The 26,181-nt window shown below is 38.6% G+C and overlaps 1 protein-coding gene and 1 long non-coding RNA gene across 5 annotated transcripts in view; one reads left to right on the top strand and one right to left on the bottom strand.

The window, feature by feature from the left end:
- The window catches only part of SLC7A9 (solute carrier family 7 member 9), a 30,375-nt gene extending 7,989 nt beyond the window's left edge, over nucleotides 1–22,386 (bottom strand). For 2 of the 4 annotated variants that reach the window (XM_043526438.1, XM_007058650.4), the window contains exons 1-12: nucleotides 22,237–22,386; nucleotides 21,064–21,192; nucleotides 15,466–15,613; nucleotides 13,906–14,148; nucleotides 13,073–13,198; nucleotides 12,544–12,643; nucleotides 9,793–9,837; nucleotides 4,599–4,722; nucleotides 3,305–3,408; nucleotides 2,455–2,551; nucleotides 1,429–1,578; nucleotides 270–444 (exon numbers count right to left, since the gene is read on the bottom strand). In XM_043526438.1, coding sequence (XP_043382373.1) covers nucleotides 270–444; nucleotides 1,429–1,578; nucleotides 2,455–2,551; nucleotides 3,305–3,408; nucleotides 4,599–4,722; nucleotides 9,793–9,837; nucleotides 12,544–12,643; nucleotides 13,073–13,198; nucleotides 13,906–14,148; nucleotides 15,466–15,613; nucleotides 21,064–21,168 — 1,417 coding nt within the window. In that variant the 5' untranslated portion in view covers nucleotides 21,169–21,192; nucleotides 22,237–22,386. Of the gene's footprint in view, nucleotides 1–269; nucleotides 445–1,428; nucleotides 1,579–2,454; nucleotides 2,552–3,304; nucleotides 3,409–4,598; nucleotides 4,723–9,792; nucleotides 9,838–12,543; nucleotides 12,644–13,072; nucleotides 13,199–13,905; nucleotides 14,149–15,465; nucleotides 15,614–21,063; nucleotides 21,212–22,236 lie in introns of all 4 variants that reach the window. The other 2 variants (XM_043526437.1, XM_043526439.1) reach the window with 2 other exon arrangements.
- LOC122462602 lies at nucleotides 6,908–24,452 on the top strand. Its single transcript, XR_006285281.1, has 3 exons — nucleotides 6,908–6,986; nucleotides 24,081–24,152; nucleotides 24,375–24,452. It is a non-coding gene; the product is annotated as an uncharacterized LOC122462602 (long non-coding RNA).
- Nucleotides 24,453–26,181: the final 1,729 nt, after the last annotated feature.

The raw sequence follows: 26,181 nt of genomic DNA on the forward strand, positions 1-26,181 counted from the left end.
CTCAATTTTTACACAGGAAGAAACTGAAGCAAAGATATAATGTGCCAAAGAGCTCTGATTAGAATTCAATAGCTCCTAGCAATTTTTGCTATGCTTATATCAAAAGATCATGCCTCTCTCTCAATGTAAGTTAGATGAGATGGTTGAATATAAAGAGAATTTTTACTCAGGGGAGAAAGGAATGGTTCCTACATCTTAGAGGTATCCTGTTGTATGCATTATTTAATAGAAATCTTTGTTTGCAAATCACCTGTAAAATATATACTTACTTGATATTTTTTGAGCCCAGTTGAATTTAAAATGAATGAAAAGGACATAAAATATAAGTCCTCCAAGCATAAATAAAACACAGTAGAGATATGCCCATTCGGGTTCACTGATGATTGGAGCCAAAACTAGTAAAATGGAAACTATTGTCACTAAGATGGGAATGACGATAGGTATCTGTAATAGACAAAGCATAGAAGTATTCAGCAAATTCTGTGGCTATTTTTCCTTGATATTGCGTACCTTTACTACATATCTTATTGAATGTGAGAAGTTACTTTTACTGCATTGTTTCTGATTTTTTAAAAGAACATTCAGAAGAGAATTCAGCAAATTAGTGGAGTGGTTGAGAGGGTTAGCAGCAGCCGAGGGTCAGTTTGGCTATGTCACAGACCAAGACCACTCTGGCAATGCTGTTGGTCCCAATGCTAGAACTGTAATGAATTCACTGTGAATCATAAATCTGAACTTCAGTAGGATGAACTCTCCAGGAGTGTGTTGCCCCCAACTCATTCTGACCTATCACAGTCACTTTGGTTGCAGCCTCCCACCCCTTCTTCATTATCTGCAGCTAGATTTCTTTCCTGTCCCCGGTTTCAGAGTAGCAGCCGTGTTAGTCTGTATCCGCAAAAAGAAAAGGAGTACTTGTGGCACCTTAGAGAGTAACAAATTTATTTGAGCATAAGCTTTTGTGAGCTACAGCTCACTTCATCGGATGCATGCCTCTGATGAAGTGAGCTGTAGCTCACGAAAGTTTATGATCAAATAAATTTGTTAGTCTCTGGTGCCACAAGTACTCGTTTTCTTTTTTCCTTTCCCCCTCACCCTTTCACTGTGGCAGGCAGCAGAGGTGCGTCAGTATGGATAAGATGCCAAGACCTGTACTTCTCTGACCCTCTGCCTGTTTCTGTTCATTCTCAAGGGAACAGCAAAAGGAACTATACTAAGTAGTAGTTTTGTGGGGCAAAATGATCCTCAAAGGAAGGGAATCGACTTCTCCAGTATGTTTTTCAGTATTCCAAATTCCGTGGACAAGTCCATGCCTTCATGTTAATGGGAGAAGGAATACCAGTAGTGGAGAGCCACTTTTCTTACCATCATGAGGACCATGACTGGTTCATTTTTATTATGTTTAGAAATGTGTTCTAGTATTGAACTTACCTTGATTGGTCTTTTGAGCTCTTTTCTTGTAAATCTCATAACTATGAGTGCAAATACAGTCAAACCATAAAATATCCAGACAGCAAAACTGAAGTAGTTTATGAGTGTATTAATGTCTCCAGGGATGATATAAATAATAGCAATGGCACCCTAAAAATAAAATAAGAGAATTAATGTGGACTTGATAAAAGACGGTCAGTGTAGCAAGGAAGAATGGAGCTCTCACTTTTATGGAGGGCACAGTTTTACATTCAAACTGATCCCATACGCAATGAGTGTACATGTGTTTGCTCTACTTTGTGGTGAAGATTCAGCAATAATTCAGCATACTTGGCACCCTTTCCTGAGAATGGCCTGATCCTGCAAATGTGTGCTTAATTTTGAGTATGAGTAATTCCATTGAAGTCATGCTTGAAGTTCAGTAGGCGCATAAGTGCTTGCAAGATATATGCCAACATGATATAAATCTTCTTTCCTGCTTGTATAAACCTACTTGCTAAGCATGATGAAGTGTTTGTATTGATGCTACATATATACATAACAAATCTCTCAAATTTATGACAGTATGTCTAACACCTACTTTACAGGCATGAAAGTTTGCAGGAGAAAAAATTCCTAGATTTCTTGTATTCACAGAAATCCTGGAGTGAGCCAGTTTGACCATCAAGACAACTTTACTCTACATAGCTGATTTTCATTGTCAGTACCCTACTTCTTCCCTTAAACTGACAGAGTTGCATTTTTACATTCCAATTCTATGAACTTTAAAACATGGAGAATCTCCATCTGGTATGGAGTTAGATTCAAGTTGAGCTGTTTTTATGTATTACATAGCTGAAATATTCTTTTATAAATCAAAAAGACTATTTCCCTGTATATGAAACCATATGTGCATGAACGTATGTGTAGGGATAACATGTTGAGATCACCATTGTGCCATTTGAAGAGCCAATGTAATTTCAGATCTGAGTATTTTTGATTTTTTTAGCTGAAAGTTTTATTTCTTTGCTTAGCATTCATACTTACATAAAATATGATAGCAGGTGCTGGGGTGAAACGTTTAATACTAATGTAAGACAGCACCTTTAGCATGTGCCCTTCACGACCTGCTACATAAACAAGTCTGACAAAACAAAAACATATGTTAATCTGATTAGTGTAGCATCTACAAAGATTCAAGTGGCTCTATTTTTCAGGTAACTCCGAATACTTAATATTGTTCACAGAGTACCATTTAACTATTAATATAGATGTCTTTTATATGGCTACATCTAACTAAGTAATATCTATATATGCCTCTCAAGTGCATCAAGCCTAATTTAATATTTTCTAGAGTGTAGGGAACCGTCACACAGGTTGTGAAGGAGGAATTATAACTGCTTTCAAAACTCCATTGAGCACAGAAGTGAAACTGGTTCATTAATTCAGAGCAAACCATTGTTTTCTTCTCCCTTAAAAAAAATTCATCACATAGAACTTTCAGCACAAATGTAATTTCACATTGTATGATTTTAGGGATTTAGAAACCTTGTGAAGTATGAGGTTTGACAAACCTCTTAAATATTTGTACACGCACAAAACTAGTTCAAGTTCTAACCTCTTTAATTTTTGATTTTCAGGTGACTCTTATTTTTAAAGAACTGGTTTTTAGCTGAAAGAAGCCTGTACTTGTTTACAGGCATTTTAGGAAAATGTTTAATTCCTTATTTTCAAACTTTCATAGCTACTGGTCCTTGCTGAGAATGGGCTGCATAACTAAGTTTGCAGGTATTTTGTTCAATCATTTGTTTAAATTAAATCCTAGACTTAGAAGACATTATATAACTTTTACCTGTAAATCCTGTTATGTATTCTGCTATGTAGAGTTGAAATTTACCTGCCAGCAGTAAAACACGTCCCATTGGCTGCTCCAATTGTAGAAAAGACCACAAAGAGAGGAACTATCCAAGAAGCTGGATAAAGGACCCGATCCCCAAATGTCTGGGACATAGAGGATTAAAATATAAACACGTTAATATGATACGTATCATTTTTCTACTTTGTAGTGTGTTCACTGGTGTGGGAACCAATCAGATATACAGTAAATGAACTTTTAAAAATGTATTTTACCTTTCAAAAAAATCAATATTAATATAATTTTACATAGCTTGTTTTTATCCCAAATTATTTTGCAAACTATATACAATAATTATTTCACGTACCACTCTAATGAAAGAAACTTGACTACTAGAACACAATAGTTGTGTTGCTATGACCCAATACTACTATATAGCAGTTTAAGACAAGAATCTTAAGGGTATCACATCCAACTGAAAGTAGGGGGAATTTAGATACAGAACATATCGAACTGGAATCTGATCAAGATACCAGCACTAGCATCCTTATTTTTGCCAAAAGTGGCATGGAAACTTAAATATAGGTGAGGCTCAGGGCCTCTCTTATGTGTCTTATCACCAATGCCCACTAGCACTCCTTCCTAAGTACCCTATGTTTTCTGGGTAACCTACCATCCTGCCCTGACATTGCTTAGCTTTTGAGATCAAATGAGATATTTCTGCAGGCTTATATTGTCAGTATTGATCCAATTTGATCAATTTAATAGTAGCTGATGTAATACCATTGATATAACTTAATAATATGTTGATAGGGACACTCAAGACTAGTAATCCTAAAATCAGACTACCTTGCTGTGTTTTAAGTAAAGTATGCATACACATTACACCAATCTCTGCTCTGCAGCCATTTTTGTGAGTAGGCAGGATATTGAAATACACCAGAATCCAGCTCTCTAAGGCAAGATTCCATTTGCTTGTACAATGTTCATTGGTATATGGAGATTCAGATGTTTACCAGTGAAAATAAAATTGTACCCCTCACTAACGCATTGTGGAGTAAAAGCATCACTAATCTGCAAATACACTGAAGATTTCCTGTAGAAGATGTCTCATGCATACTAAATTGTCACTTTCTACAAACTAATTTCAAAAAGATACTTTTATCTCTATGACATAATTAAAATATTGATAGAGTTTACAAATTTACAATGGTACTGAAAAATTCTTTCCTGAAAACTAAGAAAGTTAGGATTTTTTTTATGATTTGGACTCAGCCCTGCAACAAAAATAGTGTCTCACTTGATACTTCTAATCACAAAATGAAAAGTGGCTTACCACAGCGACCGCCTGGGACTGCTGAAGTTCTGTTGACGTCATTATTGTGAAATATGAAATATTAATCAGAACATAGCAAACTGAAACCAATGGGATTCCAATGATTATAGAAAGTGGTAGATTTCTACAGAATGTAAAAACATAGTATCAGCATTTGTAAACCACTAGGCAGCTTTATTATAATGGACTGTAGGTGCTTTCCTATTTTAGTTCAAATTTAGGATTCTAAAAAAAGTCACAGGTATCTTAACTAGTAAATATTGTATATGAATCATGTTAAGACTGAAGGATCACTGTTCAGGACAATCACATTTTTAGGAATTCAGTACCTGTATTACTTATGCTATCATGGATGATTAAAATTGAAGGAATTTTTAAAATTTAAATTCCTTTTTCACCATTTATGCTATTTGTTCTCATTTTTCACTAAGTTGAGTAAAGTGCAATTCTAGTTGGGTATTCCTAGTGCATGTACTTTTTAGTTCTCATGTAATAACATAATAGCTATTCACTCATGGGATTGATGCAAAGGTGAGTCACTACTTCATACAAATTGGATCTGATTGCACCTGACCCACATGTATCTGGCAGAGCAGATCAATGCTGTTTATGCTCTGACTAGAACAATATGTTATAATTACTTGATTTTCACAACTGCAAGGGAATGGGTAAATCCCCAGCTCCCCTGTTTATATTTCCATTTAGAAGCAAACATTTTTGTTCCTCTTACAATTTGATAAAATCTGTTTTTACAAATTCTACTTTTACTGGAGTTCCTTTTTGCAGCCAGTACCTCAAGTAATCCATACTGATAGCTCCTCCTCTTTCCGCAGGTGATTGGCAGGCAGCTGATATGTCAGAAGTAAAGGAGAGTCCCCTTCCACACGGGCAGAGTAGTGTTACTGTGCATAGAGCCTAGTTTCTGTTTTGCCTCATGCATGAGGAGCAGGGGCTTTCTTTCTTAGGAAGATGCATACATGCACCAGTGTCATCAATGACATCTTCATCTTATGGACCCACTGGAAGGTCTTCGAAGAATTCCACCTGGATTTCAACAATTTCCAACCCACCATCAACCTCAGCCTGAACCAGTGCACACAGAGATCCACTTCCTGGACATTACAGTGCAAATAAGTGATGGTCACATAAACACCACCCTATATTGGAAACCTACTGACCGCTATACAGTAACTCCTCACTTAAAGTCGTCCCGGTTAACGTTGTTTAATTATGTTGCTGATCAATTAGAGAACATGCTCATTTAAAGTTATGCAATGCTCTCTTATAATGTTGTTTGGCAGCCACCTGCTTTGTCCACTGCTTGCAGGAAGAGCAGCCCGATGCAGCGAGCTGGGGGAAGCTTGGAACCAGCGTGGACCAGCAGTCCCCTATCAGCTCCCCACTCCCCTAAGTTCCCTGTGCAGCAGCTGCCCAGCAGGCTATCAATTGCTGGCAGTTCAGCTGTCCCTCCCCCCACTGCTGTGTGCTGCTCATGCCCTCTGCCTTGGAGCTGCTCTCGGGAGCCTCCTGCTTGCTGTGCGGGGGTGGGGAAAGAAGGGTGCTAATGTCAGGGTGACCCCATCCCATTGCTCCTGGCTCCCTGCCCCTGTACCTTATCTCCACAGGGGAAGGGGCACGACAAGGCTCAGGACAGAGGGAGCTTGCTGGTAGCAGCTGCTGTCTCAACTTGCTGATCTACTTAAAAAGACAATGTACTTAGAGTGGGGTCAGCATACTTAAAGGGACAATCTGCGTCTCTGTCTCTCACACACAGTGTGTGTATCTCTCTCTTTCTGCCATGCTATCTCCCCTTCCTCCATTCATGCTGCCTTGTAGAGTGTGAGGCTACATTAACAATGTTTTAACTCTTGAGGGCTCAGGCGAGTGCTAGTTCATCATTTAGCAGTAAGGCATTCCCTGGGAAATATGCCACCCTCTTCCACCCTCAGACTCCACCACCTCAACCAAGCTTCACAATCATCGTTGTTGTGTACAGTATTAAATTGTTTAAAACATATACTGTGTGTGTGTGTGTGTATAAATTGTAAATATATATAGTGACAGGGCAAGGCTAGATGGCTATAGAAAAGTAGTGAGAGATGCATATATTAACCCCGCGCTCAACAAATCCCTGGTACCAGGATAAGTAAATGGCAGCTGCTCCAGGTCAATTAAGAAACCTGGGGCCAATTAAGATCTTTCCAGAAGGCAGGGAAGATAGCTAGGTTGATTGGGACACCTGAAGCCAATTAGGGGCTGGCTGATACTAGTTAAAAGCCTCCCAGTTAGTCAGTTGGGCGTGTGTGTCAGGAGCTGTAGGAGGAAGCCGCACTATTGGAGGAATTGAGCAGTACAAACTATTTCAGGCGCAAGGAAGGAGGCCCTGAGGTAACGGTGAAGTAGATATTGGGGAAGTGGGCCAGGGAATTGTACGCATCCTATTTCCAAAAACTCAGCTACCATAGCTGCTACTATTAGGGTCCCTGGGCTTTAGCCCAGAGTAGAGGGCAGGCCTGGGCTCCTCCCCTGATTAATCACTGAGACTGGGAGATAACAGAGACTGTGCGAGGGAGGGTTACTTCTCCTCACCTCCCTTGCTGGCTTATGATGAAAATGGCTCAGTAGGCTGTGACCCTTGCCTCTAGAGAGAGAAGGGCTACGTGGAGAGTCACAGTGAGCCTCTGAGGCTAGCAAAATCCACCAAGAAGCGCAGGACCCATGGAGACCAGGACAGAGCTTTGTCGCTCTGTGAGTGTGTGTGTAAATTTTAAAAAAATATAAAATACAGTCTTTTGTCTGGTGAAAAAAATTTCCTTGGAACATACTCTTCCCCCCTTTTCCCCCCCCCCCCATTAATTCTTATGGGGAAATTGGATTCAGTTAACATTGTTTCGCTTAAAGTAGCATTTTTCAGGAACATAACTACAATGTTACGTGAGGAGTTACTGTACTTACCTACATACCTCCATCCAGGACACATCACATGATCCATTGTCTACAGCCAAGCCCTAAGATACAACCGAATTTGCTCCAATCCTTGGACAGAGACAAATACCTATAAGATCTTTATCAAGCATTCTTAAAACTACAGTACCCACCTGGGGAAGTGAGGAAACAGATTGATAGAGCGAGATGGGTACCCAGAGGTCACCTACTACAGGACAGGCCCAACAAGGAAAATAACAGAACACCACTGGCCATCACATACAGCCCCCAGCTAAAACCTCTCCAGCACATCATCAACGATATACAACCTATCCTGGAAAATGATCCCTCACTCTCACAGACCTTGCGAGGCAGGCTAGTCCTTGCTTACAGACAACCTCCCAACCTGAAGCAAATACTCACCAGCAACTACACACCACACCACAGAAACAGTAACCCAGGAACCAATCCCTGTAACAAACCTTGTTCCCTACTCTGTCCCTGTATCTACTCTAGTGATACCATCAGAGGACCCAACATCAGCCACACCATCAGGGACTCATTCACCTGCACAGCTACTAATGTGATATATGCCATCAGGTGCTAGCAGTGCCCCTCTGCCATGTACATTGGTCAAAACGGACAGTCTCTACGTAAAAGAATAAACGGACACAAATCGGACATCAGAAATGGTAACATACAAAAGCCAGTAGGAGAACACTTCAATCTTCCTGGACAGTCTATAACGGATTTGAAAGTAGCCATACTTGAACAAAAAAACTTCAGAAACAGGCTTCAAAGAGAAACTGCAGAACTAAAATTCAGTTGCAAATTTAACACCATTAATTTGGGCTTGAATAGGGACTGGGAGTGGCTGGCTTACTACAAAAGCAAATTTCCCTCTCCTGGAATTGACACCTCCTCAATTATTCGGAGTGGACTACATCCACCCTGATTGAATTGGCCCCGTCAACACTGGTTCTCCACTTGTGAGGTAACTCCCTTCTCTTCATGTGTCAGTATAATAATGCCTGCATCTGTAATTTTCACTCCATTCACTTCACTTCACTATGAAGAAGTGGGTTTTTTACCCACGAAAACTTATACCCAAATAAATCTGTTAGTCTTTAAGGTGCCACCGGACTCCTTGTTTTTGTGGATACAGACTAACACGGCTACCCTCTGATACTATTCTAAATTCAATAACCCCGGTTAATCCAGTATATTTATAGAATTTTGGTGCAGAGGTTTTTTCCATCCTAGTTCAGCTGATTGGTACTGACGTTTAGACCCCACTCATATGGATTACTGGGGCTACTTGCTGCAAAAAAGGGATATTGTCCCTTTTCTGTAAAATTGGTCTCTGGAGAGTAGCTCCACTAGTCCATATGCCCATCTAGTCATTGTTGTTCAACATAGTTGGTGTTGATGATAACCAATTCTGTTAGTGAATTAATTTTTGGGAAGTCACTCTCCTGGTTCTTCTGTGTGTACTAGCAGCAGTGACCTCTTGTGGTGAGAGCCTCTTCTTTTTCTGTCCTGGCTGGCTGCCTGTCAATCACCTGAAGAACTCAGGGTTACTAAACTTACACTTTGAGAAACCCATTTTCCAGGACGATAAATCTTTTTTTAAAATGGTCATTAATGTAACTATTGTGCACTCTTTAGATTTGCTAGGAGAAATTAGAAAGATAAGAAGCTTGATGCATGTGTCTCTAGACCTGCGATTACTTCTGAATGAACTTCTGGTAGTTTCTCTTGACTTCAGCGCACAACTTCTCACTCCTAATGGGAATTGTGTATATGCATGGAACGGAATGATAAGTCTGTATTCAGGCAATTTTCTATACTATAGAGGGGCTTCCCCCACTATTTATTTATTTCTATAATAATAAGATTGAAACCTCCCTGAAATCTGTGTGGATGCTAATCAGAAATTAAATTCTCTATTATATCCAAAGTAGCAGTTAGCAAGGGGATGGAAAAGAATTAATTAGCATGCATTCTCTGTACTCTTTGCATTGTAGAGTCATGGAAATGAATAATTAATTAGAGATGATTCACAAGTATACAGTATTGAATGTAAAAAAACAGAATAAATGCTAATGAAATTATTCTTTTGTGAACAAGCACCAAAACTTTTGAGTGCCCAGTTCTTAACCAGAGAGAGAGTAAAATATGCAGCTGCTATTAAGACTTCTAATGATCTGATTGTGGCATTAGAAATTCTGCCTTTTTTGCTTTCTAGGTTGTCTTTTGGTTGTCTCACCTGTAAGGATTTTTAAGTTCTTCTGTAATGTAATTGAGTTGATTCCTGCAAAAAAATCCATTAGCATAATGTTACTTGTAATCAGATCCTGAAATGCCAAATTACTTGAAAATCAGGTCTTTACTTCTGACATCACTGTTGCTGCTATTCAACCTCTAACAATTAAAAAAAAAAAAAAAAAAAAAAAAAGTAAACTAGGTAAGATCCTTAACTTAACCAAAGCATGACATGGGATTAGATCTGGGTTCTATACCCAGCTCTGCCTCCGTTTCATTATATGACACTGGGCATATAAGTTTCTTAACCTCTCTATGCCTCACTTTTCTCATCTGTAATATGAGATGAATAATGTCAATGGCATTGCAAGGTTTAGGGGTTTGATTTTTTTGTAAGTACTCTGAGTAGAAGGGGCTGTAGCATAGTGTGCTGTTAAAGTGTATTGCTCAGGTAATGTGTAATTGCCAAAGTGTAAGAATCTAGCTAGAGTACTGCCAGTACATCAGACAAATAAACTGCTTGGATTAATGCCAGGTTTTCAACAAAGCTCACATGCCACAAGGCTGCTTGTGACCTCCACAAGTTCTGGAAAACATGAATCTTTTCTAATAAAAACATTTGGACACCAGCTACAAACCTTAGTGCTAGGGTGACCATATTTCCCAAAGGGAAAATGGGACACCCCCAGCTGTTCGCCCGAGTGTGGGGCTAGCATCTCAACTCCACTCCCCCCCCCCCCCCGCATGTTCCTCTGCACCGCACCCCACTTTTTTGACAAAAGTGGGCATTTGTCCCATTTGCTCTTGCTAACTGATCGAGTCAGCAAGAGCAAATGGGACAAATGCCCACTTTTGCACCCCCACCCCCCTAAAAAAAAAGTTGGAACGGCCGGGACAGGGCTTAAAAAAGGAATGTATGGCCACCCTACTTAGTGCAAATACTATCATTTAGCAATGAAATAATGCAAGTTATATAATCTCTTATCCACAAGGCTTTCATGAAAACTTATAAAGTTTTTACAACCAAATAAATGACAAATTTCAAATATTCATTTTCATTAGACTGTGTTATTTTTAAACTAGACTGTTTTATGCTCATAATTGTAGAGGATTGAAACAGGTTTGGTTTTTTTAAATGCTTCTGTGATTGATAGAAATGTGAAAAGAGTTGGCAGTTATCTACAGATATTAGAGACCAATTTTCAAACCTGAGTGGCTAAAATTAAACATTCAACTCAATATTTAGGCATCTAAATAAGCTTTAGGCTGTTAGCTAAATAATGGATTTAAGTACCTGACTTTAGGCATTTGAGTTTGAAAACTGAACCTTGAAAGATTAAGGTCCATATTCATCAAGGTGTTTGAGCATGTGCTTAAAGTTAGACGTGAGTAGTCCCTTACTCTGGTGCTTAAAATTAAGTATGTGCTTAATTACCTTGCTGAATAGGGAGCTAAATAAAGACTTTTCAAGGCTGAGTGAGAACAGTATTGATGTGTCACAGCTGAGTCAAAAAAAACAAAGCCTGCATTTTTGTAAGGTGCCTGAAGTAGTGGTAGCCCAAACTGATGCCCCAGTCCTGCAAGGTGAATCATGTGCACAGACCCCTGCATGCCTATGGTTTTCCTTGCAGGATCAAGGCCTGAAATGTGTAAACCCCTTCCTGGAAATCAAAGGAGATGATAATATATCCACATTGTTTAATATTAAATTTAATATTGTTTGTTTAAGTATATTCAGAAAGTGTAGGCTTCTTGGATGGTTAAAATAATTAAGTATTGGGAAATACTATTCTGTAGTTTTATGTTGGACAGTGAGGAAATAATTTTATAAAATAAACCTATAAGCATTCAAATTTAATATATTTTAAATGTAAAGCAGTCACTTTTAGCTAGGGCTTTGAAGTTTAGTGGGTAAACAGATGCGGGAATATGGAAATATTGTTTTGGATACTGGAGGGCTCCCCTTTTTTTTTTGTTTAATACAAGACAAATGGAACATGAAATAAATAGTAATAAAAGATGAACCACATGGGTTGTAAAAATCCAATGTGTTTTTCCCTAGTTCATGTCAAGAACTCATGCATACACTGTCTATAAATATATCCATAGCCACATATATATTTGGCACTAATAAATTGCCCATACTGGCAGTCATTACAGAGAGAGTACAGATTTTCATGTCTCTAGAGATGGTCCTGCCAGCGCAGGATTGAAACAGTGTATAGAAGTTTGCGCTATGTGCTACTCAGGATATATCTGTTCATTAAATTAAAAGAAGATTCAGTCTCAAGTGCTAATAGATCAGTCTGACATATTTCTTGAATACTAAAATTCACACAACTTCAGAAAAATGTTTTGTATGTGATGCTAGAGCGAGGAGGTTAAAAACCAAACTAACTTCCAAGTGATATTAGGGCAATGGCTCAAATTTTTGAATGGAAATAATTTAAATGTATGGTCCTACATCTGCTTCACCCCCATAGTATCTGAGCACCTTAAGTCATGTATCATTGACCCTCTTGTGGTCTAGTCGGGTATCTTCCCCCTAGGGCATGGTGCTTTGTTTGGTTTTATTTTAAGGTGGTAGTACTCTTTTTTCCAATGCTCTCTACAATTAGTCTCTATAAAAAGAAATAAAAAAGATAAATAGAAAAAGAAATTTCCCAAATAAGACATTTAGGGCAGTTTTACAAGAAGAGATAAAATCAGTTAGACTCTTAAATAGTAACTGATAACAGTAATAAAAAAATCTTACCATCCATCATAGGCCCAGAGTCCATTATAAAATGCCAAACTGATAGAACCAGCAGAAATTTTAGCATCATTGAAAGAATTTTTAAAATTTTCTGTTTTTCCTGCAAATGAAACAACTGTGCTGAGGCAAAATGAAACAGTTCCTTTCATTCAGTGGTGACATTTCATTACCAAATTTTATTTTGTATAGCACTTTGACAGTTGAAGTGAACACTTAAATAGTAATTTTTTCCTAATTGGTCTGTAACCATGAATTTTTCCCCCAGAACACTTTCCAGTTTATTCTGTTTAATCACTAAGAGTCTGATCCTGAGTGGTTGAGTGCCCTCAACTCTCATTAAAATCAGTAGGAGTTGAGGCAGTCAACAGGATCTGGTGTCAAAACCATATTAAATTAAAATAATCAGATCATTGCTTGTTTGCTTTGTTTTTCAGTGAATAATCCAATAGCAAGTCATGGCAGAAACAAAAGTACTCTCAAAGTTACAGTACTATATTTGTAAATCTAAAACCAACAAAAATTAAATTACCTTGTGCAAGGAGAACAAATCCACATACAATAATGATTATAACAATGATCATTTTAGCAGCAGTGAAAAAATTCTGAATGTAGCTCCCCAACTTCACACTCAGTGAATTCACTGTGGTAATAATCACTAGGGGAAATGAAAATAATATTTCTCAGTTTAAATGCCGTAGATCATAGAACTATAATAACTGAGTTTAAAGAAACATTCACAATATATATTTTTTATCTTAGGTTCAGACATCCAAATCTGTATATCTTGTTTCTTTCTTATATTGGTTTGTAAATTCCATGTAATTATTGCAATTTCCTGCATTTGATGGATTGTTCTAAAGAATGAGAACAATTTTCTGAAACTGAGGAATTTCTTGGCAGTCTCTCTTGAAAAATATTTTTAAAAGTTGGGGTAACTTTTGATCTAGAAAAGAAAATATAAGCTTGGTCCATTTTTTTTCTTTTCATTCTTTCCCACAGAGACACATGCGTCTGATCTATACATCCTATTACTGAGTATGAGCTAACTGCATAAGGAAGAAACCTGATTGTTTAGACCTTCTAACCCTAGAAGTGAAGCTTCCTTTAAGTTAAACCCACCCTTTCTATCAGTGTTATCAGAGACATTAGATATATTAGGTATTAGTCATCAAGTCTAGCCTTCTTCCAATGCAGAATTGTTCCAACTTATACAGTTTTCTTTCTGATTTTCTAGTGATTTATACATACTAGATTTTAATATTTAAAAGATGAGGCTCCTGCTACTTTCCTGGAAAAATAATTCATGAACGCTACACAGTTTCATAACTCAGCCCCCTTTAAAAAAAAAAATAGGGATCTTACCAATGACAGCTGCTGCAAGGCACTTAATGACTACTACGGGTGGCTCACAGCCTGGGTAAAAAGGCGCTGCAGCATATTCTGCAAAGCTGAGACAAATGATAGCAAATGAACTGGGTTTGATGACCAATAAACTAGTCCAGGAAAACAAATATGCCGGAATAGGACCAAATGCTTCCATAAGGTAAGGATATTCTCCCCCTGATTTTGTGATCATTGTGCCTAGCTCAGCATAACATAGCGCACCTGAACAAAAAGAAGAAATCCAGTTAGTAGTCAAGTGCTTTTAGTTCATACACTTCTTTAAGCTATTTGGTTTTAATTAGCTCATTAAATTTTATAATATAAAATTAAGGAAATGGCTGTAAACACAGCCTATATTTCATTATATTTGTGTAACAAGTAAATAGTAACCAAATTTAAAAAAAAAAAAAAATTTGCCAAAGGCAGTTCCATAATTTAGAAAATTATTGAAAACTAACAAGTTACTGATTCAATCTTATAGTTACAAGTGCCTAATTTGGGACTCTTTTTGCAGACTCAATTTGTAAACAATTCTTGCTAACTTAACTATGTTTAGTTGCTTAGAACTGAATGCAATATTCTGGACCTCCTCACTCCATGATGTCTGTATAATTAGTTCAAAATCGCATTGTAATTTTTGCTCATTTATCTCATTAGAAACTCATGGCTTATTTGCTTTACATTATAGCAAACTCATTTTAAATTATTATGTACTCAGAATTTGAATCTGTAACATGAAACTTACTCCTAACCTATTCTTTTGGATTAATTCCTTGTTTTTTAAATCCTTTATTATACTGGACTTTCAGGTAGTTTAAGATATCTTTGGCAAATATTTCTATTTTAGTTTTCTGTTTAGAAACTCAGAATTCTATTAGGAAACAACAGCCTAAAGGAAAACTGCACCCAGTACTGCTCAGTAGTTTGAAAACAGGAAAAAAAGCAGCACAAGTCACAATGCACAAGGAAGGGTTGCTTTCAAATACAGTTGGCATTTCTGAACTTATTGCTCAGGAATGGCAACTTGCTGAAAGTTGCATCACTTTTACTCAGAGCCCAACAATAAGAAACTATAAATTTAAGGCCAGTTTTCATGTTTAACATTTTATATAAATATTACCTATTTAAGGCCAAATTTCAAAAACTAGGCTCTAATTTTGCACCTGCAAACAGGCTTTGTGCAATAAAATTGTGGAGTAGGTATACACTATAGGCCTGCTTCTGCTCCCATTGAAATTACTGGGTTATTTTGCCGTTGACTTCAATGGGAGCAGAATATGTCTTGTTTGGGCTCCCATGTGGTGGGATATGCAAAATAGGAGGCCAGATCTAAAGGTCAAGTAAAAATTTGACTTGTACAATTTTCTTCTAATACTTAATGTTCTATAAACTGCTTAATTTGTGGTAAGTTTTTGCCCAACCACTGGGCACAGTGGCTGGCTAGCATTTTGGTTTTATGTGAGCAGAACCATCTAATTTTCACAATGGAATGCAAGAGGAAAAATGGAAATATAAAGACTTTTCCTTTCTTTTGCTTACCTAATGTAGAAAGAATTCCGCAGGCTGCCCAGATGACTAAACAAGGCCCCACAGCTCCAACACTGGCAAGTACTGACTTTGGAGAAATAAAGATGCCTGAGCCAATAACTGTACCAACAATAATGCAGATCCCACTGATCAGGCCCACCTTGAAATGAATGAGATATTCCAGTAAGGTAACTTAATATGAACTTTCAGGTTTCAGAGTGACAGCTGTGTTAGTCTGTATTCGCAAAAAGAAAAGGAGTACTTGTGGCACCTTAGAGACTAACCAATTTATTTGAGCATGAGCTTTCGTGAGCTACAGCTCACTTCATCAGATGCATACTGTGGAAACCGCAGAAGACACTATATACACACAGAGACCATGAAACAATACATCCTCCCACCCCACTCTCCTGCTGGTAATAGCTTATCTCAAGTGATCATCAAGTTGGGCCATTTCCAGCACAAATCCAGATTTTCTCACCCTCACCCCCCCCCCCCAAACTCACTCTCCTGCTGGTAATAGCCCATCCAAAGTGACCACTCTCTTCACAATGTGTATGATAATCAAGGTGGGCCATTTCCTGCACAAATCCAGGTTCTCTCACCCCCTCACCCCCCTCCAAAAACCACACACACAAACTCACTCTCCTGCTGGTAATAGCCTATCCAAAGTGACCACTCTCCTTACAACGTGCATGAAAATCAAGGTGGGCCATTTCCAGCACAAATCCAGGTTTTCTCACCCTCCGCCCCGCCCCGCCCCCCACACACACAAACTCACTCTCCTGCTGGTAATAGCCTGGTAATGGTAAGGCTATTACCAGCAGGAGAGTGAGTTTGTGTGTGTGGTTTTTGGAGGGGGGTGAGGGGGTGAGAGAACCTGGATTTGTGCAGGAAATGGCCCAACTTGATTATCATACACATTGTGAAGAGAGTGGTCACTTTGGATGGGCTATTACCAGCAGGAGAGTGAGTTTGTGTGGGGGGGGCGGAGGGTGAGAAAACCTGGATTTGTGCTGGAAATGGCCCAACTTGATGATCACTTTAGATGAGCTATTACCAGCAGGAGAGTGGGGTGGGAGGAGGTATTGTTTCATGGTCTCTGTGTGTATATAGTGTCTTCTGCAGTTTCCACAGTATGCATCTGATGAAGTGAGCTGTAGCTCACGAAAGCTCATGCTCAAATAAATTGGTTAGTCTCTAAGGTGCCACAAGTACTCCTTTTCTTTTTGTTAATATGAACTTGTGCTGTTTTACCTTATGTGGTAAAATGAGAGAGAACAGTCACCATTAGTAATTTTTCTGGCACCACACATGCAGCTTCTGTTTATTGATCTATTGAGAGACATGCACACAACTTAACTGCATATCTGCTATTTTTAGGATATGTTCACATGCCATAATACAGCATAATGGCCCCCTTTCTCAAAAACACAATTAATATGACCTTGTGTATCTAAACAGATACAATAAACTGAAATGGCAAAAGACAACAGTAGACCTCAGTGATCTTTGGCAAATATTTATGGGCCATAGATCACTGCTATGCAAAATAGTTTTGAATTTATTCATCAGGCTTCTGTTTTTAGAATAGCTCTGAAATTGCTTCTGTAATTTGAGATGCTTTTTGTTTTAAACAAGACGTATGTTATACTCTGTTTCCTAGTACAAAGCACACATCATATTGATAGTTGTCAGCATTCACTATAGAAAAACAGGGCCATGCTGAGGGAAAATAAAAAATTAGAGAGTTGTGCTCAGTTGATGAGAGTAATTAGTTACTAGTTTGTGGAATCAGAAACCTACGCGGTTAAAATTCTAAGGAGCCTGATCAGATCCTGATCAGACAAGACATAGATATTAGTTTTGGTCAGTGGAATTTACTAACTTTGCTCTCCTCTGGTATCAGAGTGGGCACTACAGTAACTCCTCACTTGAAGTCGTCCTGGTTAACCTTGTTTCGTTGCTGATCAATTAGGGAACATGCTCGTTTAAAAATGCAATGCTCCCTTATAACATTGTTTGGCAGCTGCCTGCTTTGTCCACTGCTTCCAGGAAGAGCAGCCCGTTGCAGCTAGTTGGTGGGGGGCTTGGAACCAGGGTGGACTGGCAGCCCCCCTCCCCCAGCTCCCCGCTCCCCTAAGTTCCCTGTGCAGCAGCTGCCCAGCAGGCTACCAATTGCCGGCAATTCAGCTGTCCCTCCCCCCACTGCCTGTCCTCTGCCTTGGAGCTGCTCCCAGGAGCCTCCTGCTTGCTGTGCAGGAGAGGGAGGAAGAGGAGTGCTAATGTCAGGGTGTCCCTCTCTCCTCTACTCCTGACCCCTGCTTACCCCTTCTCCATATAGAGCAAGGTGGGGACAGGACAGGGCTCAGGAGGAGAGAGCTTTCTGGTGGCAGCTGCTGTCTCAACTTCCTGATCTTTTTAAAGGCAACGTATTTAGAGTGGGGTCAGCGGTCTTAAAGGGGCAATGCGCATCTCTCTCTCTCCCACACACAGGCTGTGTGTCTCTGTCTGCCATGCTGTCTCCCCTTCCTCCATTAGTGCTGCCTTGTAGTGTGTGAGGCTACATTAACAACGTGTTAACCCTTGAGGGCTCAGCCGAATGCTAGTTCATCATTTAGCAGGAAGGCATTCCCCAGGAAATATTCCACTCTCTTTCACTCTCTAACTTCAACCAAGCTTCACAATCATCATTGCTGTGTACAGTATTAAATTGTTTGTTTAAAACTTATACTGTGTGTATATATATGAGTGTATGTGTATATATATAAATTTATAGTTTTTTGTCTGGTGAAAAAACTTTCCCTGGAACCTAACCCCCCCCCCCCCCCCCCCCCCCATTTACATTAATTCTTATGGGGAAATTGGATTTGCTTAACATCGTTTCGCTTAGTCACATTTTTCAGGAACATAACTACAACGTTAAGCGAGGAGTTACTGTATAAGGGCAGGTAAACTTAAAAGTAAATATTTGAAAAATTAGCTATTATATGATCTTTTGTTTACCCTATGACTACTGGTTACTTTATTGACAAGGAGACAAGCAGACTTTTGATGTGAGGCAGAGCCTGGCTAATATAGATTTCCCCCTCCCATGGAAATTTGATAATTTATGTCACCATTCTAACAATTTCACAGCTGATAATTATGGTAGAAACATGGGACTGTGAGCAGATCTTAAGCTGAGTGTTGCTACGTTTCTCTACAAATCAGATCTGTCCATTGAACACAATGCGCAGAAACCCTTCCCTGATACTGTGTTCCATAGTTGCTACTTTCAGACCAAGAATATGTTCTGTCGTCATTGGGTAGGATTCCATTTAGTTTCTGTATCTTGATCATGCTATTTAAGTGGAAGATTTTTACTCGTTTGGATTTTGGCCAGAGTCAACAGTTTCGGTGGATAGTTAAGGAACATGGAATACTAACGTACTGTTCCAGCATGCCTGTTTCGTGATGTTCAGGGCCAAAAAACCCTCTTTGCAATCCTGTTAATTTCATTCACTTTGTCTTCTATTAAGTGAGAACAAAATGCTATTAAAGTTTTCATTGTATTGGTACTGTTGTTTGCAATAAAAAGCCATGTGTGAGATCCTGTGATGTGTTCCAAACATTAATCAGACATACTGGCCAGTACTGAATTTTTCTCACATTGCAGTATTTCAGGATTATCTCTTGTTCTAACAGCTGACAATCTAAAATTAATTTAAGGATGATTACAGGGCACTTTGCTTATTTGTTTGCAGCATTAAAACTGAACCTATTAACTGCATAATTTACAGCTTACAGTGTGCTACGCATTCACCTTTACCCTTACTAACTGCAGTTATGTCTTCAGTGGGGAGCAGAACAAACATAGGAATATATATATATATATATATATATATATATATATATATTCCTATCTCTAAAAGAGCACCCCCATGCTTGTTTCTCATGTGAAACTTATTGCACACCAACTATTAAATGGTATAAGCACTGTTTGGAGTATTCTAATATACATCATCAATTTGTAACCATTGACACTAGAAAAATGTGTGAGTTGAATACTGTGGTTTCTGTATTAGTGTGCAGCTTTCTGGAGGTGGCAAAGGTGGAAATGTTTAACTTTATAGCCAGATTGACTTGAACACTTCAGTCTTCTCCAGCATTGCATCCGTATTTTGAGAATCCTTAGCTTTTGCTGGTGTTTGAAGCAAATAGCCATACCTTTGTTAAATGCTAATCTTGCTTGAAGGATGTAAGTTGTACGGTACCAGGCTTGTTACAAGTTAAAGGGTCTGATCTTGCAAAGTACTGAGTGCTCTCAACTCCTATGAAGTGGACAATGGAAGTTGAACTTACTCAGGAGGGGGCTCAGGGCAGGGAGTTGGGGTGCGGGGTGCAGGAGGGGTTCAGGATGCGGGCTCCGGCCCAGTGCTGCTTACCTGGAGCAGCTCCGGGGTGGCAGCGGCACGCACCAGGGCCAGGGCAGGCTCCCTGCCTGCCCCGGCCCCACACTGCTCCGGGAAGTGGCCGGTAATACATCCCTACAGCCCCTGGGGGAGAGGGGGCAGAGGGCTCCGCGCGCTGTCCTTGCCTGTGGGTACCTCCCCCGAAGCTCCAGTTGGCCGCAATTCCCCATTCCTGGCCAATTGGAGCTTCAAGGGAGGTACCCACAGGCAAGGGCAGTGCATCGAGCCCTCAGCCCCCCTTCCCCCAGGGGCCATAGGGATGTGGTGCCTGCCACTTCCTGGAGTGGCATGGCCCGCGGTGCCACGGGGGTGGCAATTCCGCTAGCTGGATCCAAAGCTCTGAGGGGCCAGATCCCGCCCCCGGACCGTACTTTGCCCACCCCTGAGTTAGATGAACACACAATTTTTTTTTTGTAATCAATGGGAACTTTGATTTATGGCTAGAGCTGGGAGACAACAATTTTTGAGACTTCAGAAGTTTTCCTGTTCCACATCAGACCTAAACCTTATACATTTTTTAGAGAGAAGGAGAGAGAAAGAGTCACCTAAATAGACAGTAGCCTGGGATGTGGGAGACCCAGTTTCAAGTCCCTTCTCTACTTGATTTGGAGTAGGGACATGAACCTGAGTCTCCTACACCCCAGATAAGTGCCCTAAACACCAGGCTGTGTGTCTTTTTCAATCTCTCGTGTTGGAGTTGTTCCACTTCACATCAATAAATATTCATTGTGTCAGAGAGAGGACTACTATATAGTCAAATGGCTAGAGCTTTCACCTGGGATATCAGAGAGACAGGTTCAAGTCCGCACTCCAAATCAGGAAGAGAGCGTATTTAAATCTGGGTCTCCCACATCCCAGATGAGTGCCCTAACCACCAGGCTATTGGCTATTCAGGAGGTGTCTCACCTATATGGGCTTGAGAAAGTTTCCCAGCAAAAGTTTTATCAAAAATTGATACATTCCCATGAAAATTTTTGGTTTTGATGAGTCAGCATTTTCTGCCAGAAAATGTTGTGGTCGAAAATTCTCGACCAGTCCTACTTATTACTAACAGAAATCAACCACAACCTCTCTGAAATACATATGTTTCTCTGTTACATTTAGCATTGCTATACAACCCTCTTATTAAGGTAAATATTTCAGAAAACATTCTTGCCTCTTTCTGTAGATTCATAGTTTTGGATTCTTTACTTTGGATGGATTGTTCATCTCTTTCCCTGTTAGTCTCTCCTTTTCTTTTTCTCATGTTTTCTTCACCCATTTGACTTATTAGATGTTGAGATATCTATAGATATAAAACAGAACTAACAAATATTTAGCTTTATTTTACTATTATATACAATCAGGTTAATAGACAAATATGAATTGGAACATTTTACAAAAATTTAATCTGTTTTTCCCCCTAGCAGTAAAAACTCATTTTTCAAAAGGGTAGATGCACAAACTTGTGCATATTGGTACATCTCCTTTGCACCTTCAATTACCTCCATTAACAGATGCATAAATATTCATTAGTTCAAGATTCATGGTAATTGGACACTCAGACTAGGCACACAAATGTGGACTACGTTGTTTCCCAGAATGTTTAAGTAACATATTGTCAACTGATGAAGCAAGTTGCAATTTAGGAGAGATCAGATTCTGGTACTCCCAAACCTAGTCAAGTAAAAATTCCAATCTGATCCTAAATCTAAATTTCTGGAAATCAAAATGTTGAAGATAATTTTGCAGATGCACTTTAATACATTTAGTGTCTGGTGTTTTAACTACCCATGTTTCTTGGTCAATGTTTTGTATATGGTGAATAATACTACATAGCGTTCTGTAGTACTTTAAATATAGGGTGATAGACTTCCCCATTTTATAGGGAAAGTCCTGATATTTGGGGCTTTGTCTTATATAGGCACCTATTTCTTCCCTCCCACCCCCTCCGGGGTCCTGATTTTTTTTTATACTTGCTGTCTGGTCACCCTATTTAAGTATTCAAAACACTGTGCCAGTAGTAACTACTTCAGCTCAATGATCCAAAAAAGTTTTTCACGAGAAGGTGTTACAAATCAAAAGAATGCCTCTGCGTGTGATTACCTATAGCAGCAATGTCTGTTAAGAAACACTTCGTCTGCTAACCTGATGGACTAGTTTAAAAAAGCTCCAAATAACTGTAACTGACCCAATGAAATAGAAAGGCTTCAATGAAAATGTTGCCTGCATAAGGATTGCAGGACTTCGGCCCTCAGATCTTATTATAATTCTGTGCCTTACTCCCTACCTGAGAGAGAACTTTATTGAGAGTATTAGTCTAAAACATATTTTAGAAATGTGTACTTACCTTATTTCTTTGTATTTGTTTGTCATAAATCTGGCCACAGAGCTCTTTCTGTAGCGTGTTTCTGCACCGCTCCAGTTAGATTTAAGAGTTAATCAGCAGGGAATGTCATGTCTGAAGGCTGAATATCAGAAGAGGAAGAATCTTAAGTACAGAGGTTATAGAAGGTAATTATTAAACAAAAACAAATTATTAAACAAGAAGCTTCGAGATATGAATCCAAGGTAAACCAACAGTCCAATTAGTTTGTTTGTAAAAACCTCATTGGTTTGATCCATTTCTATGTACAAATTGTTTCTATTAATGTTTTGCCAGCATCTAAGTATTTTATTACATAGTGAGAGTGACCTGAGATTCTGGTAAATTAAGGGTTTTTTTTTTTTTAAAGTGCCAAGGTCTTTCTAATTCATAAACTTTGGGGAAAGAGAATTTTGGAAGTGATAATTTTACTATTGTGGCCACTTATTGTTTACTGTACTGAGGGAGTTCTGCAGATGTTAACTGTATAGAAGTTGTTCATTTATTTTGTCTTTTAGTTCGGAGAGTGTTAGCAGAAGCCTTCAATTTTTTTCATTAAATTTAAGACAGCTGAGTGGGCAGGTTGAATTCTTTTCATTCTTAATTCCAATTAGATTCTTCATTTTTCTAAATGTTTAAACTGCTTTTCTGAAAAATATGATTTTAATTTTTCTACAAATGTGTATCCAGGCAGAAAGCATGATTTTTCTAAAGACTGAAGGACTCTTTCACTCATTCCTGCCATAATTCTTTAAACTCACAAAACAAAGATTACTTTAAAAACTCCAAGTCTAGGTGCCACTTTATACCACACATTTGAAAGTATGCAAATGCATAGTTAGACCAAACAAACTTTTCCCCATAGTATTACCTTAATTGTTCTTGGAGAGTAAGTGGAAACATTAAAGATCATTTGAATAAGATGAAAAAATGCTTTGTCACCCTCTTTTGCAACTTTTTGATGTATTAAAGAAGGCCTGAAAGGTGGAAGGATGTAGGATGGGAAATTGTCTTTAAACCTTAGAAATGTCAGGAATGTCATGTCTGAAGTCTTCTGATTATGTTGGAAGCCTCATTGAAGTTCTCTGAGATGTGGGTTGAGAGAGATCTTCACTCTTATTTGAAGGAATGAGGGAGTCTGATCTCTAACAGTTTCTCAAGTATTTGATGTGTGTATTAACCAAACAAAGTTTTAAACAGTCTTTATAAAGATCACTTCCCCTCTGAATCAGGTTTCATTTGGCTTGATATCTGTAGCATTAAGGTTCTCAATCACTTGTAATGTATTGCAGGAAAAGCGGGGGAGACAACACCTAGATTTCCAATATGAAAGAATAATAAAAGATTAAAAAAATAAACAAAACCACACTGTCAGACCACCTTCATTCATTATAACAAAACCAAAAGAACATAAACCATTTCTTTTTCTTTTATAGGTCACCATTAACATGAAATTCTCAGGCTTTCTAAGATTAAAATATAAAACAGCTGCAACTGAAAGACAACAGCTACAAGTCATTTAAGAACTTTCTGGTGGATATACATGTTAGTCTATCTCAACTTTAACACCGGGTTAATGAAGTTTTTGCTTAGGAATTTCCTTAGGTTTTAAAAAAGGTCTGAACATCGGTCAATGTCATGGGTTCCTGCAGACTTTGCAATCTAGGCAACATTTGAGGGTATTGAGATCTGGGGTTTTTAAATTGGGAGTGATATCCTGTGTGCTGCTTGCATATAGGTGTGTGTATTGTACCTCCCACAATTTTCAAATTTTGTTTCTGTTGTACCCCAAGAGCCATACCCTGCTTTTTCTCTTTTTTTCATCTCAGTTGCCAGAACCAACATCCTGGATATTTTTGCAGCTTTGGACCAAGACATCAACATCTTGAGAGCCACCCTAGGTATATATTCAGAGTGTGTAGTCTAGTGACTAGAGGACTCAGGTCTGTACCATTACCTTGCTGTTTGGCCTGAATTGTTTTGTTCCCTCATAAATAAAATGGGTAATTATAATATTAACCTACCTACCTGGGATATTTTTGTGGTTAATCTTTTTAAGATCTCCTCCTTAAATGAGAACTGCTTATAGAATTGCAATTTATTATGATCACTTCTACCAACAGAGCACCCCAACACTAGGAGATCTACTGAGATGCCACCTGTGGGCAAGAGACACAGTAATGCTTAATGTGATATTCCATGGCTATTGAAGAGTTACTTCCTTGTCAAACCCATGAGTAGCTGCAGAGATCAAGGAACTCGTAGAGATTCCAAGAGCCTGGAGAAGCTGGGGCTCCTTTGAGCTGAATATGATCCTATCTGAACAGTGTAGGTTGCTAATGTTGAAACTTTAAGGTACACTTAATTGCTTTCTCAGTGTAATCATAAGAGTAATTTTTCAACTTCAATAGTAGGGACAATGCTATTTATATAATTATTACTGCAGTCGGTAATATCAAGGTTAATGTTTGGTAGGGGTTGGTATTTACTGCTTGATAACAGTGCATATTCTTCTTTGGATCAATGACAATATTCTAATGTATTGGAACAACTGTTCAAACTTGGAGGAGACTTAGTTGGGCCTTGTATTATAAGTGTTTCAGAATGGAAACTTTCTATCTTCGCCTTATCCTCAAGCAGGTTACTTTCTTTTAACAGGGAGAACAATGTGTTAGCTGTACTTGCTCCTCCCTTTGAGTCCTGACTTTAATGTTCTTAAACAGTCATTGCTTTAAAAAGTGACTGTAAGTACTGAGCTCACCTTTAAAAACTTTCCAGGTTTGTCTTTGCAACTATAAAGAATGACCACATATTCTCTGTTCTTCTCTGTATTTAGTATTGGAAATACCTGGGGAACATTGCATTAATGTAATGTTGTTTACTTATAAAAGTGGTGGAAAAATTCCAAGGGCAGCCATTGTACTAGAGATGGGCCTGAATCAAAACTCTGATCCAATTACTCATAAACGTTGGGTTAAATATATAAATCTGAAAATTTTAGTCACTCCCTTAATTTAAAATAGACCAGATCAAAACTCTAGATCCAGCTCCCTCCACTACTCCCTGTTAAATTCAACCCTAGATCCACACTCTGTGGCCTAGATCTGCCTCTAGCAAATAGCTTTTTGAAAGCCACAAAGAAGCCATATTAGATACACTATGAATTCATCTAATTCCTTTTGAAATTTTTATACTTTCTAGTAGTGTTTTGTTTTCCTGGTAGTATTGAATATCATCTTCATTAAAGTTTACTTCTAGTATTTGTTGTTAAATGAAACAAACACTCCAACAACGTAAGGATTAAAGTGTTCTCCCTAGCATCTCCACCAAGCGTTCACTTGATCCTCAATTATTGAAGTTCAGTGGCATTTCTCTGTGCTGGGTACAGACAACTGCAATGCCTACTGAAACAATCAGTGCTGGAAGTCTGAATTATTTAATGTGTGGTTTTGGAGTCTTGACTGAAAAATAAATCTCTTCCTGTTTCTTCATCTGAATGTTGTACTTCAGTATATCGGCATGATTTTGTGGCTACCCAAATCTTTTATTATTCTATTTATTTTATTTCCATATAGAGTTAAGTCTTACTGTCTAGTATATTAGGCATATTTTACAGTCTGTATCTTACTGAATTCCCATTGGTGTTTTCCCAGAAAAGAAAACAAAAGAATCTTGTGTATCAGTAATGTGCTTAGTCTGAGAGTTTTGAAACTTGCATTCACAAGGTGTCTTTGAGCAGCTCCTAAATGTGTTTAGAATATTTCCTCTCCTTTTAGGACACAGTTGCTAAGCAGGTAGATCTTACATCTTAATGCATGTTTTAGTTGTTCATCCCTCCCTGCAGACCAACCTTAGTTTAAAAATCCTCTTTCCTTACTTCACTCTATATGAGAAAAATCTCTAATATTTGTTCTCTCTCAATATAATTAT

Source organism: Chelonia mydas, chromosome 12 (assembly GCF_015237465.2).
Source record: "Chelonia mydas isolate rCheMyd1 chromosome 12, rCheMyd1.pri.v2, whole genome shotgun sequence".
NCBI lineage: Eukaryota > Metazoa > Chordata > Testudines > Cheloniidae > Chelonia > Chelonia mydas.